The sequence below is a fragment of the Bemisia tabaci genome, chromosome 6 (genome assembly GCF_918797505.1).
Source record: "Bemisia tabaci chromosome 6, PGI_BMITA_v3".
In the NCBI taxonomy this organism is placed as follows: domain Eukaryota; kingdom Metazoa; phylum Arthropoda; class Insecta; order Hemiptera; family Aleyrodidae; genus Bemisia; species Bemisia tabaci.
Genome location: NC_092798.1, coordinates 20,272,060 through 20,292,745, shown reverse-complemented (window position 1 = coordinate 20,292,745; position 20,686 = coordinate 20,272,060). Strand labels below are relative to the sequence as shown.

General features: G+C 37.2%; 1 protein-coding gene across 8 annotated transcripts in view; it reads right to left on the bottom strand.

The window, feature by feature from the left end:
• ERR (estrogen-related receptor) overlaps window positions 1-20,686 on the bottom strand; it is a 68,519-nt gene that overhangs the window by 14,001 nt on the left and 33,832 nt on the right. For 7 of the 8 annotated variants that reach the window (XM_019058273.2, XM_019058264.2, XM_019058282.2 and 4 more), the window contains 2 exons: window positions 8,516-8,716; window positions 5,849-5,959 (listed from right to left, as the gene is read on the bottom strand). In XM_019058273.2, the coding sequence (XP_018913818.1) occupies window positions 5,849-5,959; window positions 8,516-8,716 (312 nt within the window). Of the gene's footprint in view, window positions 1-5,848; window positions 5,960-8,515; window positions 8,717-18,148; window positions 18,168-20,686 lie in introns of those variants that run through there. The other variant, XM_019058327.2, reaches the window with a different exon arrangement.

Below are 20,686 nucleotides of genomic sequence, written 5' to 3'. Positions count from 1 at the left end.
TGCAGGACACTGTAAGAATTTCATTAGTTCAATTGAAGATATAATTAGACATTGGCAACTTTTAGAGTCTCATAAATAGAGCTACGACTTCATTTCTTGGAAGTGTAGTCCTATTGTGTACTAAAAGATGCACAAGTTTGAAAACTAAATTCAAAATTGCTAAAGTCTGGAGGAATCCGAAAGCTCACCTTCAGGGACCCCTAGACGGGTAGCGTAAGGAGAAAATGCTTCAACCTGAAAATGACTTTCAATTGACAGTGGTGAACTTTCGAATTTAAGCTGAAAATTTGGAGAGGTTAGCTCATAAAAAATAAAAATGATAATTCATTAGGAAGAAAGTTTACGAGGGGAACATAAGTTTGAAAGAGGACACACTCTTTTCTCTAAAGTTGCCTTGAGCCATGAAAAGGCAAAACCTAAATGACCCAATCAAACATGTTTACCATATTTTGAGAAGAGGTGGAAGGACCTGAAGAACCACAATCCATTGGGTCTATAATGTCTTTAAGGTCCATTAAGCTCCACAAGAGGTTCCTGGTTCGTCACCAGAGAGTTGTTTTTTCTATTTTCACCAATCCAAACACCAAAACCATCAGAATCTAAGTACAAGCCATAAAAACGGGGTCTGACCCAGTAAACGCATCCTCGGAAAAACCAAATAGTCAACGGGTTAAAATTCCAGAACCTCTTTTAGCATCCACTGACTAACTTGTTTACCAAAACGTGAATAGTCTCCGGTTTTTGCAAAAAAGAAAGCCTGACTGTCAACATCACGGAAAAATGACGATCATTAATACAAAAGTCATTTTTGTACTTAAATTTTACAATTCAAGGAAAAGAGATAAGTGATCGTGACTACATCATCTAGTGGGGAGAATATTGCATCTATAATCAAGAATGTGTACTTATGAATTGAGACCAAACCAAAAATTCTTATTTATGTACTTTCCTCACTCACCACAATGAGAACTTGTAAAGTTGTCACTATTTACACCACAATAGAATCAAAAATAAAAAAATAGAATAGAGAAACTCACAACATAAAACTAATGCATGGCATATCACTTGCAGAACTACATATTTTGAATGTGAAAATCAATCACATACTAGTTGAGACGATAGAGTTCTAGATATCTTCCTAGAAAATTAAAAGATTTGACAGAATAGCAGAATAAACATTTCAAGTACTTTATGTGTTGAATAAAAAGCTATGTTGAGACATTTGGAACTCATTTCTTTCTCCCTACTTTTGTAAAATACGGTTGCTGTAGAGAATGTACTTTATTTTCACTTTTAGTTACCTACTTTATTTTTGACTAAACGGCATTAAAAACTGAGCTCCTCAAAACATATGACAACTCTATTCTTTCACACAAACTCTAGTTGCTCTTTGAAAGCTGAATGTGTGATCCACATAAAATGGAGGCCGATAAGAATGACAGACTAATTTTGAGACACTATTTCTTTTTTCTCTACCTCTTTTTTATGCTTGGCATATTTGGTATGAATTTTAAAGCAGAATAAAACTAGAAAATGCATCTTTCTAAAATCGAGAGCAAGTCGGGAAACAAAAATTGACTCTAAAATTCTTCCTTCAGAAACAATGAAATGGTTTTGTAACTTACATTTGAGCGAGAATAACGATTCCTACAAGTTAAAATTGTGATGAGTACACAGAAAAAATTATTTTCTATCCATCTGATCACATAATACATAAAAGTACTAGTGTAGTAAATTCATTCGTACCGACTTGAACTTGATGACAAGAGTAAATAAGTCAATTAAAACAGGGGCAATTTGTTTTTCTCTACAGTAAAAAAGGATTACATTCGACTACAGTGATGAAGATGGTAACACAATGTTTGACTTTCTTTGGCGCTAAAAACCTGTGCACTCTGGGCCAGACTAACCGCCACTTAACGAAAACTTTCAACTTCCACACGCACTGCCAGATTGCAATCAGACACACAGAAAAAAGACCTCTCCCCTCCTCCTCCTGAAAATTCTATTCGCCTTTAGAAATTCTCCATCAACTGTAGATGGATACTTCTTACATGCAATTACTGCATCAACCAAATGAAAATAAATTAAAAATATCGTTGGAAATGACAAAACCAACTGAATCAGCGTTTGTGAGAATACATCAACTTTGGAAAATGAAAATAATCAAAGAAACAAACAAAACTCTGCAACAGGTACTCCAATTAATAGATAAAAAACTGAAAGTTGCAGAATCAGTAATCTGAGACACTGAAAAGGTTCTGATTGAAATTTAGACCATCTCCATTCAATGGCCGAAATTGGATGGAATTATGTATGATCAAAAGCACTGATTCAAGTGGGCACACAACACAGAGAGAAAAATGTTGACATTTCAAGAAAACAAGAGGCAAAACCAATTCATTCCATTCTACTCAGCCGAAAGGGACAGATGCTAAAAGAGATACCATACTGGATTATGCATATTTTATTGCCAACTTAACAAACTCCTATTTTTTCTTTCCACCCCCTATTTTAGACCCACCATATCCCAGCCAAAAGTACTCGCTGTCTTTGGACTTAGAATTGCATTTTTATTACAGCACATATCTGCCTCACTTCTAGATACGCTCAATAATTCCCCTCTTTCTTGATGAAAAATATTATTTCAAAAAAACTGCAGAACAGAAAAATAGCTGCACTAATCTTGGCAATATAAAAAATTAAATACACAGTCAAAGAAATTTGACTGGGAGATAAAGAAATCTTCATGCAAAGTCAGTAATGGTTTATGTCAGTTCACCACTACTTGGTCTGTAATAACTAGTTTTTTCTGTAACAATTCAAGACCTGGTGCCTATAAAGGCAAGTTCAGGTTCACTCATTATGAATCTAGGTGCAAGATGAATTTTGCAAGGCAAATTCCTAGGTGTTATAGGACACTGACCATTACAAACTTTGAACAAGGTTTTCTTTTAGTTGTCACTAGTAATCAATTTAGAAACTTAGCTCATTTGTCTTTCAAGCTCAACTATACGAATTTAGCATCAGATCCTGTTTACTTAATCCGTATAACTGACCCATTGATAAAAATCCTTGATTCGAATGAACAGTATTTGAGCACAAAATTAGTTCAGAAACACTCCTATGTTTAAACTTCTCCACATCAATTAAAAGAAAAAAAAAGAAAGCAAAAAACACTTAGCACAATAGCAGATTGATGCATGAGTAAAATTAAAATAGAATACGCGAAATCACAATTTTAAGAGTATCTCATGCACCAATTTTTACTTTAAATATTTAGGAAACACCATAATAGCATCCGTATTGGCAAAAATGTTCGTACTCAAAATAATGTTTGACTAGTTATTTGGGCTGCATCCAAAACCACAAAAAAAAGGTTGAGAAAAAATACTAAATATTTCAAAGATATTGATGGAACAAATCACAAATTGAAAACGCGTATAAGTGCTAGAATGCTACCTTTCATCAGTTGTTTCCCATTGCTGAAGGCATTTTAAGAATGCAATTAACAAGCGTTCCCACTGCCTCCCATCACAGAAGTACATCCATAAATGAAAACACACTTTTCCTTTTGATGTAATAACAGATAAACAACGATCCGAAAACTGATGATTCCGATAACACGGCAGAGATTTTACGAAACCAAAGTAAAAGGATGTCCTAGCGAATATGCAAGAAGCCGGCACCCGAAACTTTTGTAAAACAATCAAAATTGTATGAGGGCACAAAAATAATTAACTGACTTAATTGTGATTGATAAAGATGGAAAAGAGCATCTAAAATATTCAAATGTTAAAACGAGAATAACACATCTATACACACTCAACATACATGAAGAGAAAAATGAATAAAGAAGGGAGGAGGCTAGGCAATTTGCGTGACGAGAAATTATGATGAAAATCAGGACCCGATTGACGTGAGCACTAGTGAATGGACAAAGCCAGACTGACTCAAAGCTACCCATAGAGTTGGAAGAACAAGGAAAATGGATCATGGGGCAATGACCAGCATCCCAGCCTCGTAACTATTCCGATTCAAAATGTTATTCAGAAAAAGTGTGACAAAACATGTGACGAAACCGTTTCATAATCTCAGGATCTATGTCCAGAATATTTATCACATATATTATAGGAGATGATGTCCTCCTATTCTATTTGGTATTTGTTTTCCCATTCGGAGTGTTACCGGAATGAAAATGCATCTAAACAAGAACTGGGACTCACGATTTTACTTTCAACTTATGCGCAGGTAATACAAAAAAAAGGACAAGAAGGAAATCTTCAGCTGTTGTCTGGTTGGAAATCAATGAGAACATCACAGAATTGCAGAATCGGATATTAACTTTCCTATTCATTCAGGGTTACTCATTTATTTTTACTTACATTCTTAATAAACCTTAACTACGGACAACTTCTTAATTCATTCAAAATTTTCTTCGTGAAATGAAACAAATTGGGAGATTTCTGGAATCATACCTTCTGATTATCATCATAGATTTTCTACATTTTCACAAAGTATTCATCTTCCTAGTCAACCCTTCCATTCAGACTTAGTCACCCAATGGTTTTTCTGTTTTTCTTTGTTAATTATTCAACGTCATAACCTAACAGCTAGTCTGTTATGGTCATGTGAGCAGAATGACGGAAGACTGGCTGCCAAAAATGATGTTTGATTGGGTTCCTCCTGAGAAGAAATGAAGGCGAAACCCAGTGAAAGGATGGTGACGGAGGGTTTTACAAAAAATGAGGAAATGCCACTTTTCAGAATGGCTATGGAATGATAGGGGTCTGTGGCGGTTAGGAGTCGCAGAGCACCAGAGAGCGCTGTAGAGGCGACTCTTTTTGTATGTATGGTTTTTGCTTCACTTTGCTGAATGAGGGGATTGCTGGTAGGTAAGGCCATATCAACAAATCAAAATAAAGAAAACCTAACTCTGGTGATACATATAGCTGGACAACTTCCTCATGATTGGAATACACCAATTAGGTATTTGATTGAATCTCTCGTCAACTGGGAAATTTCCAAATTGAGGAATAAATTAAATGGATGAATCTTCTCTTGCACATGCAAAGGGTTTAGAAGCATAAGCTGGGCAGTTTTTAATCTCAAATTATTAGCGACAAAACAAAAGAGCATCACTGGAAACATTAAAAAACAGTATTCAATGGCAGATCAATCGGAGATTGATTGCTGGACGTGTCTAGGCTGTTGTTATTCTATTTTAGAAATCTTATATGAATCAGGGATTAGATATTTAGATTTCAAGAGCAGAAATGAGAGAGAGACAGACATGGTGTCAAATCTATTGGAGTTGCCTTGTGGAGGGTTGAGATATGAGCAGAGCCAGGGTAAAAATTTGACTCACAAAACAGGCTCCAAGGAATCAGTACAAAGAGACAACAAGAGACATTGCCTGTTTCTCAGAATCTGATAAATGAAGAATGAAAAGTATGAAATATATGTACGAGTGACATTCAAACGACACGACAGTCACCCGACTTCGAAATTTTTAACATTTTTGGACAAAGAAAACATCCCTGAAACGTTTGTCTAATGATGTGGGGGAGCTTCCCACACAAAGAGGATACGATACAAACTAAATTGTTCCTGATGACAACCTTTGCATTTTCCTAAGTAGGAATTTTGCAGTTCTTTTGGTGTCCTTGATCTCCTTCCTTTTACCCATCTTACTTTTTAATTTTTGGAGGCAAAATGGATGTACTAAAATTCTAAGGTAAGTCAGGCCCTCCCTGCTCACATTCTTCCAGAAATCTAAAAACCATTATCTTTGTCTCTTATAGGGAAACATTTTGAAAATAAAATAAGAGTTCAGGATAATACTCACGTCTATAGTATCAAGAAGAGGATCTCCCAAAGACTGTGTTGTGCTGGAACAATACTGATGATCTGGACTGCCCGGAGATGGTGCCCCATAGTGTTCTTCGGAATACTTTGTCTGAAACAAATATTCGGCTGCGATTAATGGATATAATTCGAGTAAAACAATGCAAGTTTCACAATGATAAGAAACTATATTGCTGACTTTGAATTACAATATCTCAAAATATCTACTCATGTAATACTTTTTACGGCATGAGCATAAAACACTAGGTATAGCATGATCTTCTCGGTGAGTTCACAAACAGAAAAGAATGATTTTCATAATTTCAATTTTTAACTTTAATTTCATGTAGAAAATGGAAAACATAAAAATTAAAATTAATGAGTCAAGATCATGAATAATTTCTAAAATGAAGACAAATATTCTTAGAAACACTTTCCGCTGCAACTTAAGATTTGAAATATAGGAGGCATCCTGATAAAACTGGACATCCTGTGATGAATAGTTTAGCAGGTAAAGTTTGTGATAGCCAAGACTAATCATTCAGCACGCCTTTGCATCCCTGATCTACAATGCACATCTTGGCCAAGAAGCCAAGATTTTAAACGATGAATCAGTTGTGCTACGAATAAAACTGAGTTTTGATGGTTGAAAATTTTAGATTCCCAAAAGACAGTTTGATCAGTCCAAACATCAATTTTGCACATCAACCGAGATAACACCCCTCGCTTTTTGTAACAACACAGTTATGATGTCACCCACAGCAGTTCAGTTTCCTACGGCTTTTCCAGTCTGGTTTTATCAGACCTATATTCTTTAAAATTTAAAGGTTTCCAACAACACAAAACAATTATTTCCCAAACACAACTGATCAAGTTGGATGAAGTTTTGAAAATTCAAAAGAAACATCTCACTATTTTGCGTAAATTATACGCTTGAGATTTTTATAAACATTCATTAAATACTACAATTTGTCTTGAAAAGTCTAATAAAGCCGAGATTTACCACTTGTTAACGAAAGAAAAATATTAAATGCTATTCATAGAGACTATGGCTTCATGTAATACATTTCTTGGTCCATAAGACGTTTTTAACCCAGCAAAAGTGGGACAATGCTGAGAAAGCATCAAAATAAGGTCTCCATTTTTCTATTAAAGTGCATTATTTTTATATAATTTGCCGAGCACATTCCGATTTCAAACGATAGTAGAAATAAGTTCTGCGTATCAGAAAGATAGGCAATTTGCGATGCAAATAAAAATTGTAGCTTATTTCAATTTCACTGCATCACATTTCGATAAGAAGAGCCCCTTCAATCAGTAGATAGGCAACATATACAACGCTCTAATGCATTAGTGCAGATTTTACCGAGCGATAGCGGTGAATTACTATTAGTGCGACCTGTGTTCCTTGGGTGGTTGGACGTCTAGGAACTATTCATTTCAGTATAAATACTAGATTCAAAAGATGAGGTATTTAAAATGAAAGGTCATGTGTCATGAAGGCTTTTTTGGCCCTAAAATTTAGAGGTTTTAAAAAAAAAATTCTATAGGATGAATTTTTCATTTATATATCATCACGAGGATAGTATTTAATATCCGAATTTAGGTCTCTTCCTTCTTTCCTCCAAAAATGTCGCGGAATCGATAATTTTTCAATTCATTTGCTCTGATTGAACTTTTATAAACTTGGCTGTTTGTTTCCTCGCAATTAAATTACAGATAATGCATCGAAAAATTGGTTATTTTGCGGTACAAACGATAAGACTCAACTGCAGACGCCGAATACTACCATTACTGCCCATATCGTGCGATACACTTAGAGAACTAAGCCGAAGTTTTAAAATAATCAATAGGAAGAGAGCTTGATCGTGCAAAAAATTGGAATGTGACGAATGAGACATCAAAATACGCAGTTTTGTTGGAATTTCATGTCAGATCTCACTAATGGGAGATGTTGCATGTGTGAGGAATTTGCGATTTGACTGTTGATTCTTATGTAAAAGTTCGCGAAAAACACAATATGGTCACTGGTTTTCTCTGAAATCATCTCCCAAGCTCAAAAAAAGCTCTCAAGTTGAGGCCAAAATGGAGGGGATATCCCACGCTATCTCGAGAGTCCACCTCTACATCAAGACGAACTCTCCATGCAAAGATAGGGAGCAAATACATTAGCAGTGATGCCGTGTTTTCAGCTTTAGAGTCCCCAAATAAAGTGGCAGCCCTGTCAATGTATTTGCTCCGTATCTTTGCATGGAGAGTTTGTCTTGATGTAGAGGTGGACTCTCAGGATAGCGTGGGATATCCCCTCCATTTTGGCCTCAACTTGAGAGCTTTTTTTGAGCTTGGGAGTTGATTTCAGAGAAAACCAGTGGCACCATCGTGTTTCTCGCGAACTTATGCATAAGAATCAACAGTCAGATCGCTAATTCCTCACACATGCAACATCTCCATTTTTTACGGGTGCCTCGAAAGGAAAATTTCACGAGGAAATGAATGGAACCACTTTTAGAATCTCAAAGTTGTATATAAACGGAGTTACAAGCGTTTAAAGTTTCCAAATTTTGTCCGAACTCTCCCGTTGACTCGATCTACTGTGCGGCGGACTTTCGGTTTTGGTTGGAGGAAGATTTCGAAAATTTCAGGGGTAAAAAAGGAGGAAAAGGCTCACGTCTTCGGTGTGAAGATGAAACCCGGAAGTAGTGGTGGGAGAGTACTGGAGTGCCGTGGAGTTGTCCGGGGGTGAGCAATCGAGGCCCCCCGCCCTCGCCCGGCCGGAGCCGTCGATCTCCTTCTTGATTATCACCATCTCACTCACATTTGTCGCTCCCACCGCCGTTGCCACTGGAGGGCCCTCTGACATCATTGAGACCTGAAACACACACAAAGCAAAACAAATCATGAGTCCATTGCGCATCTTAAAAGTGACAACTTCAACTTAAATCATAGTTATTCTGGGTGCAAAACACTTAAGGGTCCTAATTTTGAAAAAAGTAGTGTCCAACTTCGAAACAAAACAAAAATTTTGGAAAACGGTATGTGAAATTCCGCCGAAAACAAGGTGTCTACTTAAACTTCTCGGACAAAAGTGTTAGGGGATATGTCATAATGTTGTGTGCTACCCCAATTTGTTGGAAGATACGAGCATTTCCAATTCATTTTGCCGTATTACCGTAACACTCACTGGAAAAAAAAAAAAAAAAACACATTGGATCTAGAGCCCAGACTCTTAAAAACATCGATAAGAAAGAATACTCTTGATTCAATCAGATTTAAGCTTAAATCAAGAGCCAAGCCTCTTAATTTGAGCGGATTTCCTTTTGATTTAAGCTTAAATCTGATTGAATAAAGAGTCCTTTTTCTTGTCAATGTTTTCAAGAGTCTGGACTCTAGATCCAATGTGTTTTTTTCCCAGTGCTTGAGTTAGTAACCTAATTTATTGGGATACTACCACAATTTATACAAAAAAACCGCAGGGCTGTTTAAGACACTGTTCAGAACGGTGTTAGATGCCGCTTCCGAAATATTATTTATTATAACAGGCATCGGCAAATTATTTCTGAATTTTGCAGTAAGTAAGCGAGGTGTGGATTCTATACAAATCTGGAGAGACGATTATCCATGAGCTGATAATAAGCAAAAATTACCACCACCTAGGGAAACGCAAGCCACCGATAGTCACTTATTATATGAGAGGTTATCTCCTGACACAGCCCTCTCCCAGCATGCTCCTCAAATGAATCGTTCGTTTTTAAAAGGACCCAAGCAACAAACACTCTTGTGCATTGCTTCCCCTTATCTATCACGACTTCCACAATGCTGATGAGTTTTCACAACTTGGGCCCTTTTTAAAATAAATGGTCCAAATAAACTCGTCATGAATTAAAATCATCCATCAATACTAGCTTCTGCAACAAGAATCGGCACGGAGGCTACTGATCGAGTAAAACCTGAACTAACCACGTGTGATAGATTAAAATTAATTTAAAGTTAATTCTAGCTTTCTTTCGTTTTGAGAGAAAAGGATGGGCAGATGTGCAACTCGTATTTTTTTAAACTAAAAATGTTCGAATAGGAATCATTCGTCTCATGGTTCTGCTCTCTGTTGATAGGCAAATTCTGTTCACTCATTGTCAGTGACATTTGGCTGACTTCTACGACGGAAAACTGAGAAAATTGTGGGGGGAGGGCAAAGGAGGGACGTTCATGCTACACGTTTTCTAACACTTATATGATCGTTTAAGTGAAGGAGGAAAACTTACAGTCATTTAGACTGTCTAAAAAAGTTCCAAATTTAGCGATTCTTTCCATTTATTTGACTTTTTGAAACCACCTATTTAAACACGTTCGTAAAGAATTATCAAGAAGTATTCAGATTTGGTTGTGAACTGCTGGAAGAAATTTTATACGAAAACATGATAAATCGGCCTTCATGTTAGGGATTATCATCGTTTTAAAAAAAAATGCTGGAAAAACAAATAATAAAAAAACAAAGATGAAAAATTTTTTAAAAAAATTAATCAAAATAAAAAACTAGACGAATTTAGTCAAATATCTCATAGGGTAAGGAATTCTAAAGGTAGTCTTTTATCTACGTTCCATAACAAGCAGTAGAACTGCAAAACCTTGTGCGCGGTTTAGATCTTGAGATGATGAAGTCACTTAAATCCTCGACAGTAATTACTGATGTTTTAACAATTTGAGGCTCAAGAAAACTACCATCAAATTGAAATGAAGAAAATTCACTGAAATGAGGGGAGAAGCTTCAGGTAATATTAATAATTTAAGAAAAGGAAAAGGATGTTAATAAAAAGAATGAAGAGGAATACAGAAGCAGAGCAGTATGTATCAAAATGTGGTGGACATTTCAATGTCTTTAGATAAAGCAAACTACGGAAAAGCATTCGAAATAACTTCTGTAACGTTCGTTAGTGAAGCACAAAAATTGAGTGATCAATTTCCCACCACGAAGAAAAATTATTGACACGTGTGGTTATTTAGTTGTATACAACAAGCAAAACAGTAACGTGAACTAATCACTTGTATCGCATAACAACGCACACGCGTTGGAGCAGATTCTGATTAGAAAGAGATTGGCGAAAATCAAAACAATACAACAATCAATCAGCGAATTAAAGGCTACTTTTCAATGTTCAGAATCTTTTATCTCTTTTTAAGACGAAATAGATGACGATATGAAAAAATAAAAAGTTAAGATCTACGTCAATAGACGCTGATGGGGGAAAAGACAAGAAGACCCACGGTTCATTCGTTGTTAAGATAAAGATGCGAGTTCTATCGGCTAGCATATCTGCATTGCATAATTTTAGCTATCGAACTTTTTAAAGTTACATCACCGACGTAATCCGTTATTTACTTGACGCAAAAGTTAATCGCAACAACTTTTCTAATTTGAATGAAGGGAAGCTGATAGCTGATGTATTCTAATTGATGATTTTAGTGGTTAGGACGGTGCTTTTTCGGCGAATCAATGAACTGTTGATGACTACGCGCAATTTGATACACAAAAAATGAGACGAGTGGTTAGACATAAACAGTCAAAACACAAACAATGATAAGAGTTTCGTGTTAAGTAGAAGTACAAGTGGCGCACTGCCTCATTAGTAAAGGTTTTTCGGCTCAAAAGTATCTCAATGTTTTGAGGAAAATTAAAGACTTTCTATTAAAAAGATTTGTAGTATTATCCTGATTTTGTATCCAAAAGTATACTGGTCGGACCGAGAATTTTAAGAGGGAATTTCTTCAAAAAAGAAGAATCGATTTTGTTTATTTTCTAAGTTCCACTTGATTTTTGTTTATTTTCTCAAGTTCCCACTTAATTTTTGTTTATTTTTTATCTTTTTATTGAACTTGCGAATTTCCTATTAACATTGTATAATGCGTATGGATTTCCTGACCATCCTCACGAAAAAAAACCTCTGTTATGAGCGAAGGCACAATTTTTTATTACTTCAAACCCGCTTAAAGGTAGATGCAATTTAAGAAAACGTTGATCCTGGAGGTCATTCATCCTGAGTGGTCTGAACTGAACTGGATGAAGATGAAAGACAGGAAATAAAGCGAGAGGAAAGCATGCCTATTCGGCATTCATCCACTATCAATACTTGAGTTTCACGGAAATTTCTCCGATAGTAAGTATCCGACATTGGTGCGGTAATGAATACGCATTTTTCTTGAAAGCTTCACGTCCACTTAAATTAAGTGCAAATAAAAAAACAAAAAAAACAAAAAAAAAAAGAATACAACAAAATCAGAAGACCTCTGGAAAATATTAATTTATTCGAAAAATCTTGGCGACAACAAAAAGACCATATGTTGTTTCCTCTCACTGCGAAAGAAATGGTGTGCAAAAAATCAGCCCTCGTAAGAATTGCAGCGGTGGTCAATCACCCTCGCCTGCCTCCCATCGAATAAAATAAAATAAAAAAGAGAGAGGAAGATTTACAACAAATAATAAAAAACTGCAAAAATGCATTTATTTCCCCTGGCGCTAAATAAGGTACGACATTTTGCACTGTCAGTTAAATATCAACAAAGTTCGCGCGTACGGCTGAATGAAAAAAAAGCGAGAGGGGAATGAATAAAACATCTATGGAATTCATCAAAATTCAAGAACCAGCCTAAATTCCTGGCAACCTTCGGTTTCGAGATAAATACCTCCTTTATTAGTTTATCTACTCAGCAGCATATTTTCTGCCCACTTTTCGGTTTCGGGCAGATATTAATTTATAGCCGAGATCCCCCTGACACTCTGCGCCGAGACCGGACCTTGAAGGCCGACTGCACCGCTAATGAATAGAGCGATTCCTCGATTCACTCAAAAGTTTCGACTGTCATTAAGTACAAAAAAGATTTTCCTCTCCCTAAGTGTCCTATATTCGTGGAACCAAAAATAATTAATTAATATATCAGAATATTTATGGAGAGACGAAAACATTTGTCGATATAATTGAGACATAAAAATGAAAAACTGGATGGCACCCGTAGAAGCCCGAACAGTTCACTGACGTTATCTCAAAAGAATTTTAACCAGGGAATAAAAATAAAGAGAGGTCGTATGAGTTATCGTTTAAAACTTGCATTAACGTGGTGTAAAATTTTATTATCCACCCTAAATACCTGCCCTATTCTTTGAAATAACCTGTATTGATTGTAAATATTTTGCTTTTTTAATGAGAATAGGAGAAAAACTGAAGGGGAAAGTTTGCAAAAAAGTGATATTGATGGGGTCCCGACTGTGCAGCAACTTTTCGAGCACGGCTGTTGAGGGGTGGCATATTCAACTTTTTGTGGGCGATGTCTGCCTTGCAACGAAAAATAAAGTACTGCTACGTGATTCGACTGGGTTGGTTTTTTTTTAAGAAAAAAAACCAGGAGGAAAGGACAACTCGCTGTCAATTTTTTCGGATTGCCCTCCTGATCACCCGTTTGATTTTTTCCACTTACCATTAAATCAGTGGCGTGGCGTGCTTTGCGATATATCGATTGTTATGCCATTTAAACCTATAGAAAAGGATCGATAAACAGGGTGTTCGCAGCGAACACCTTAATAATCGCTTCTTTACCATTGGTTCAAATGGCAGAACAATCGATCCATCGCAATTCACGCCACGCCACTGCATTAAATTGTGACTTTAAATATTACATTAGCGATTTTTGGGATTAAATTTACAATTTTGAATTGAGTCATATTTCAACGACTTTAGGTGATACTCTCACTATCAAAAAGGTTAGTCCAGGCGGACAGCCAGTCTTAGAAGTTTTTTTTTTTTTTTTTTTTTTTTTTTTTTTCTATATATTGTCTCCGTTTTCTGCTCAAAAAAGAAATGGAAAGGAAAGAAAATAAGAGGGGAAACCGCGGAAACTGCAACATCGTGGTAATAAAAAGTTTGCCGCTGCAAACAGATCCACGCACTTGATTCTTCCGCAATTTGATACACTTCATTTGCGTCTTGAAGAGTCGTCCGAACTTTCCATGTGACGCATTCCCCACATAAAAAAATTCTAGTTACTATGAAAACTGATAAACGCACGCCAACTTATGACACTTGGGAGGAGGAGGTTACTTTTGCCATGAGAGTTGCGTGAATATTTTGTATCCCTTTGCAACATCTCGCGAGGAGGGCTGACGTCATTACGGACGACACTGACTATATCAGCACCGATTAAATGATTATTCCGTCTAAAAAGCATCTCACGGCTACAGCGGGCTTAGTTTCTGTTTATTTGTAGGCTTACAAGACTTCCGCTTCATTTCAAAACAGAGGATAGATCATGGTAATTTATAAACCTTCATTAATTTTTCATCGACTACGGTTAGAACCTTCGGATTTGAGAACATTTTGACAGGCTTGTGTTTTGGGCTCCGCTGTAGTACTCTACGCCTGCGGAATGTATTCGTGTTTTCCCCACGAAAGAACGCAACTACATTTCAATGTTGCCAAATTTCCTCTCGCAAACTGCAATCTTGACTATGGAGTATTTTGGGCATTTCTGACTAAAAATGTTACTAATTTTTCATCCGGTCTCACGCAAAAATCTAAAAAAAATCTTCGACAAAAAATGCACAGGTGCACTCTGGTAAAAAATCGAATTTTCTAGGTCAGTTTGGCAACCACGGAATGAAGTTACGTTCTTTCGTCCAGGAAGCGACGTGTTGACAAAATCGTCGATTAATATTTCCTTCCCCCCCCCCCCCCCGGTGGATTATTTTCTAATAGAAAGGAGGAAAACCCAATACAAAAAACTGGTTATAAATAAAAACAAGTAAAAGGGCAAACGGGGATAAAAGGTTATTAAATCCCTCTTACGTGATGAATATATACACGCAGCATGCAATAAAATACGAGATCATTTTCCGCATGACAAGACGAAAAAAAAATAAATTGCACTGCTCTAACCGAAATCCACAGAACTGCATTTTGAGTTGCCTAATTTCTTTTAATATAATTATTACTTAAAATTAAGATAGATGGTGCTGTGAAACTCTTCATACAGTTTTACTTGTTTGTAAGGAGTACAGAATCTGTATACACCCAAAAAAAACTTCAAGGCAGCAGCTTACAATTAGTTATTTATTGAAAAAATAAAGCACTGCAAGAAATTAGACAACGTTAGATCTAACTGGGCTGATTTTAGTAAATGTCATCCAGTTATGAAAGAAAGGAAGAAAGAAAAAAAAAACTTGAACTGGAAAATTGTACCAGTGAAGGGAAATGCATTTAATCTCAAATACTACAGTAATGCATTAGCTTTATTTGATGCAGTGAATACTAGCTGTAATACATTTCATTTCATCCATGATAGAGTATGGGGAGTTCCGTAGAAGCTATAATAATACACAACATATAATGAGTACACTTAATGTTATTTTTTGGTAGAGACTCCTACAGTGATAAAACAGCTGCATCATACTAAAATTGCCAAAATCCCAAAGCAAATGAAGGTCCGCAGATCTTAACGAAAAAAATGACGACAAACATCACGTCATGAAACAATCTTATCAAAAGAAATGTTGTTTTTAACACAGTTGTTCACAACTGTTTCAGTTGATACAATAATTCCTTTTGACAGTGTTCTTTCTAAAATCCATCCTACGCCCAACCTGCAGATTCTTGATGCTTCAGTGCTCACGTCAAGTATTTCAAATGCCCCATTCGTGTATCTGACCACGCTCTCAGAAATATTTGGTGGAATGTATTGAATCGTGTTAGATCGTACTTCCGACTGAACTACAAAGGTTCATCCAAAAATTAAGTTTCCCTACTTTATACTTTCCGTCCTTCTAAAGACAAATTGGTATGAGCAGACGTATCATCAGGCTTACTCGTAGCTTTAAAACAAGCCCGAGATTTTGAAAATCCATTGGAGGATCCGTGAGAAAACTCAACATTTTCTGAAAACACCTGCAGTCTTCGCGTGCCCATTCCCACCTTTCGGTGCAACAAGGGCTTTGCCAATTTCGTCCTCGAAAGCAAAGAATGCCGAGAGAAAAAAGAGTCAATTTATTTTAATCATCATATTCTCAGCTTCAATGTGTGGTAAACTGGTTTGGCATTTATCAAGATTAGATTGGAGAGAAAATCAGATTTTGTGCAACGATTTGCATGAGCAACGCGCGTTTACCTTCAAATACGATGTCAGATTGTATGAACAGTGTCATTCCTCTCTCTTCCAGTGTGAAAGTACATTTTAAAAGTCAAAAAAAAAAAAAAAAAAAAAAAAAAAAAAAAAACCATAACATAACATACCGTGATATAATTTTGTGGAACTCAATTCTTGGATAACTAGCATATAATTTAGATTAAAAAATACGTGCACACACAGAAAAAAAGAGTAGGTACTGTACATAAAAAATCTGCTGATTTTGAGGCAACTGGCTTAGTTGGTACTGTACATTTTACATCTCTCAAACTGGTATTTTGCACATCTTCACTGGTGTTTAGTACCGACTAATTTAGTGGGTGCAGTACCGGCTACATTGACTGGTTCAGAGCAGCAGTTTTTTTGTGCGCAACACCAACTTCTTTTCAATGCTCAATTGCCCACACAGTACAGTAGAAAAGGGTTTCCGAAATTGCTTCGCATATTGTGAATAAGCCCATTGTCAGAGGGAACAGAGGGTATCTTTGGAGAAAAATGCGAACGAGTTACGAGGGTGCTTTCACTTCCGCGATTTCCGCGAAGACATTTCAACGATTCCGAAAAGATATTTCAATGATTACCTAACGACTCACATGTTTTGGATATGTTTACGTGGATCTATTCCGCGTCTACGTGTTTCGTCTAGTAGAATTATCTAACTGTGCCGTCACACATGTTTAAGTCATAGATACATGGAATGCCTTGTAGTGGAGCTCATCACTGACGTCACGTTTTTACAGCGCCTGTTTAGCGGAAGTTCCTCGTCAAATAGAAACTTTTTCGATGGCTTTAAAGTGTTATTAGGATTGACACTTTTGGTAGCCAGGGGGCAATAGTCGCAAACGTAGGAGGTGGCCCCGCGGGGGTGGCCCCCTCGCTTATGACCAGTAGCGAAGCGTGAATGATTATCGATATTTCTCTATTTAAAGCTGTGGTAAAGAATCGATTATTAAGGAGTTCGCTGCGAACTCCCAGTTCATCGATCCTTTTCCATAGGTTCAAATGACAGATCAATCGATTAATCGCAAACCACGCCACGGCACTGCTTATACCTTAGCTTTCCCCAGGAAAATTCGACGACGTGTTGCTCAGTAGCAATACACCCCCGAAATGAGAACATAGAGACCTAACGCGACCCTACCATCAACCGAAAAAATTCAATGCTCTTTGCTATTATCTCCCCCTTGACGTATAGTTTGGGGGAGCACTTTCGCGTCCCCTGACTTTTCCAGGGTTTCCTTGACAAAGTTTACGAAAATTTCCTGATTTAGGAGACAACACGAAGGAATAAAAAAACTATATTAGGAGGACAAGTTAAATATCACGTGATGCGATGCGTAAACAATTTGTTGATAAAAGTTACTTAGAATTTCGGTAAAGGCAAATTTTTTCCCCTGACATTTGGGTCATTTTCCTCATTTTTCATACTTTTCGCCGGTTTTCCTCGACCAATTTTTACCAGACTTCTCTAATTCCAAGTTTTCCCTAACGTGGCCTTGACCTTCCTCTTTTGTTTTAAGCAATTCCAGTCAATTTGCCGTTTTTCGAACTATAGAACGGAATTGTATTACAACGCCGCGAAATTTCCACCCGCAAATGGCACTTTACCCGAAAACTATCGGACATTTCTTATTGAATTTTGAAAAAAATTAACTAATTTATCTTCTGATCACAGGCAAAAATCTAAAAAAGATTGGGCAGATATTGCTTTTGTTTAAATTGTTTGAGTCAATTTGAAAACGTTGAAATATAGTTCCATTCTTTCGTCAGGAAAACGACAAATTATAATACAGTTTTGTAGTTTTTTTTAGGTTTTGCTTCCCTTCCCCTCCCTTATCTACTTGTGCGCCTCCCCCTTACTATCGCTTGAAATAGCTAGGCGCCCTGGACTCTTCATTGCAATTTCAGTATTATTCATATATATATATGAGTCGCTTTTATAGCGCTCTTTGGCGCTGTGCGACGCCTAATCGCCACAAAGCTCGGTCTTCCCACAGGTCATCAGGGAGTTGACAATCTCTTATCTCATTTAACACCCCCTGTCGCCAACCTCTCACTGGGCTCAGTATTATTCATTGAGGATGGAATATAATGAAGAAGAATTATGAAGATTAAGAATTGCAATGTGGAGAAGACTCACCATTCTGGGAAGAATAACATTAGAAATCACAAATAAATATCCTGAACGCACAATAAACGGGCACGCTGGAAGTTCAGTTTTAGCGGGATTGTCTGCGCGCGCGCGCGGTATTCGGGCAGGAACTTAAACGCACGATAAACTTAACTTGCTCGAGCAACGGCCTCGGCTAAACTAAAACTGAGAGTTTGAGACCGGAGTGAAACTGGTTTTTCATTAATCCGTATAAATAAACAGTGGTAGTCGTGCTTTTTTCTTCGAGTTCCGACCGATTTCGCTGAAGGTTTTTTCCTTCTTTTTTCCCTGAAGAAAACTCAACTTGAAACTTGAACCTGACGAAAAATTCGTCGCACTGGAAAAAAAAACACATTGGAGAGTCCAGAATCTTAAAAACATTGACAAGAAAAAATACTCTAGATTCAATCAAAAAGCTTAAATGAAGAACCTAGCCTCTTAATTTGAGCGGATTTCCTTTTGATCTAAGCTTAAATCTGATTGAATCAAGAGTCCATTTTCTTGTCAATGTTTTCAAGAGTCTGGACTCTAGATTCAATGTGTTTTTTTTTCCAGTGCGAGAGACCGACTGTTGGGAGGTAGAATTTTCAAAACCGTATTTGAGAATATGCCAAATAGACGATTGCCAATTGAATTTGGTGCGTTTTTTACCAAATTGGCGAAGTGCAAGAAAAAAACTACACCAACTAACTATTTTTTATTGGGACGAGACAAATCAGAACTGAGCGAGACTGGTGACGTCGACGCACCGGAAAATTGTTTTTCTTGAGATGGTATATTGACTTAAAGCGTCGTTTCTTGTCGACAAAATTTGGTTCCTTTGAGTTCAATCCGTACGGATTTAACTTAAAGTCAGTTTCTTAGAGTCAAGGAAACGCTGGTTTGGTATCGGTTTTCTAACTTAAACTTAACGATAGGAAAACGACGCTTTTTTAACTCAAGAAAACTGACTTGAAGTTTAATCCGCAGAGATTTAACTAAAAACGCACCGTAGAGAGCAGAGCAGGATAGAACTACTGAAAACTGGACCGCGTCAAGCAGAAAGGAACCAAACCACATCGGCGATTACCAAATTTAATAGGGCAGTCTAATTTTTTACAAGAAAACGGTTGGGCGAATTTTTTTTTTACAAATTTCAGCGAACTTTTTGCAGAGTACGAAACAAATCCCTAAAAAGTTTCACGGAAATCCGCACGAACATTTCCTTGTATAAAATTGAATGGCTCAGATTACTGTGGCACTAGCTGATGTGGCTTGGTCCCTTTCTGCTGAACGCGGCCCAACTAACACTGATTCACACTCCATCTTACGATTGACGCGAGCTGTGGGCACAATGTTATTTCACGGGTGCATTTTCACTCCACTCAACATACCCATCCCATGCTCTATAACAACAAAGATAGAATTCAATCGAAACAATGTTTTTCATTGAGAAATCCGTAAGCATACACCCGATAGCAACATGGATGACAAACAAATAATGGAGATGTTGCATGTGTGAGGAATTTGCGATTTGACTAGTGGTTCTTACGAAAAAGTTCACGAGAAACACGATGGTGCCACTGGTTTTCTCTGAAATCATCTCCCAAGCTCAAAAAAAGCTCTCAAGTTGAGGCCAAAATGGAGGGGATATCCCACGCTATTCTTAGAGTCCATCTCTACATCAAGACAAACTCTTCATGCAGAGATAGGGAGCAAATACATTTAGCAGTGATGCCGTGTTTTCAACTTTAGAATCCCCAAATAAAGTGGCAGTCCTGTCAATGTATTTGCTCCCTATCTTTGCATGGAGAGTTTGTCTGGATGTAGAGGTGGACTCTCAGGATAGCGTGGGATATCCCCTCCATTTTGGCCTCAACTTGAGAGCTTTTTTTGAGCTTGAAAGTTGATATCAGAGAAAACCAGAAGCACCATCGTGTTTCTCGCGAACTTTTACAATAGAATCAACAGTCGAATCGCAAATTCCTCACACATGCGACATCTCCATTCAAACTATTTTAATAAAAAATTATTCGACAGCCGCAGCTCGAACCACCACCTATTCCTACATCCCTTCCTCCTAGTTTTTCCATGGGATCAGAGAGGAGAAGAGGGCTAACTGGACCCTATCTATTAGATCTGAGAAGAAGGGAGACCGGTGCATTTTGAGGAAAGCCTGTAATAAATACTTCCTTCAGATCTAGCTGTCTCCGATCATAACTCATGCAAATCCACATGACTGGGCTCGTTGTGTTACGTAAGCCAGGGTTACATATAGGCTTATTGTAAAGCACTTCCACGACTCGGATGTAAATTCGTGAATAGATGATTCCCTCCCGGCTACGTCATGATCCGTGTGTATCGAACGAATGCAAGATTGCATATTTTACTTTCAGCGCGGGTTAAAAATAAACACTCGTCGCGAAAGGGGGGATAAAAAAGGGAAACAGGAAAACGGAAAGAGGAGAGTGGACAACGAGTGTTTACAATCTTTACTATGCGTTCAAGTCGCAGCGTATTGTGTAATGTTCACTTTCGCTAAAATCC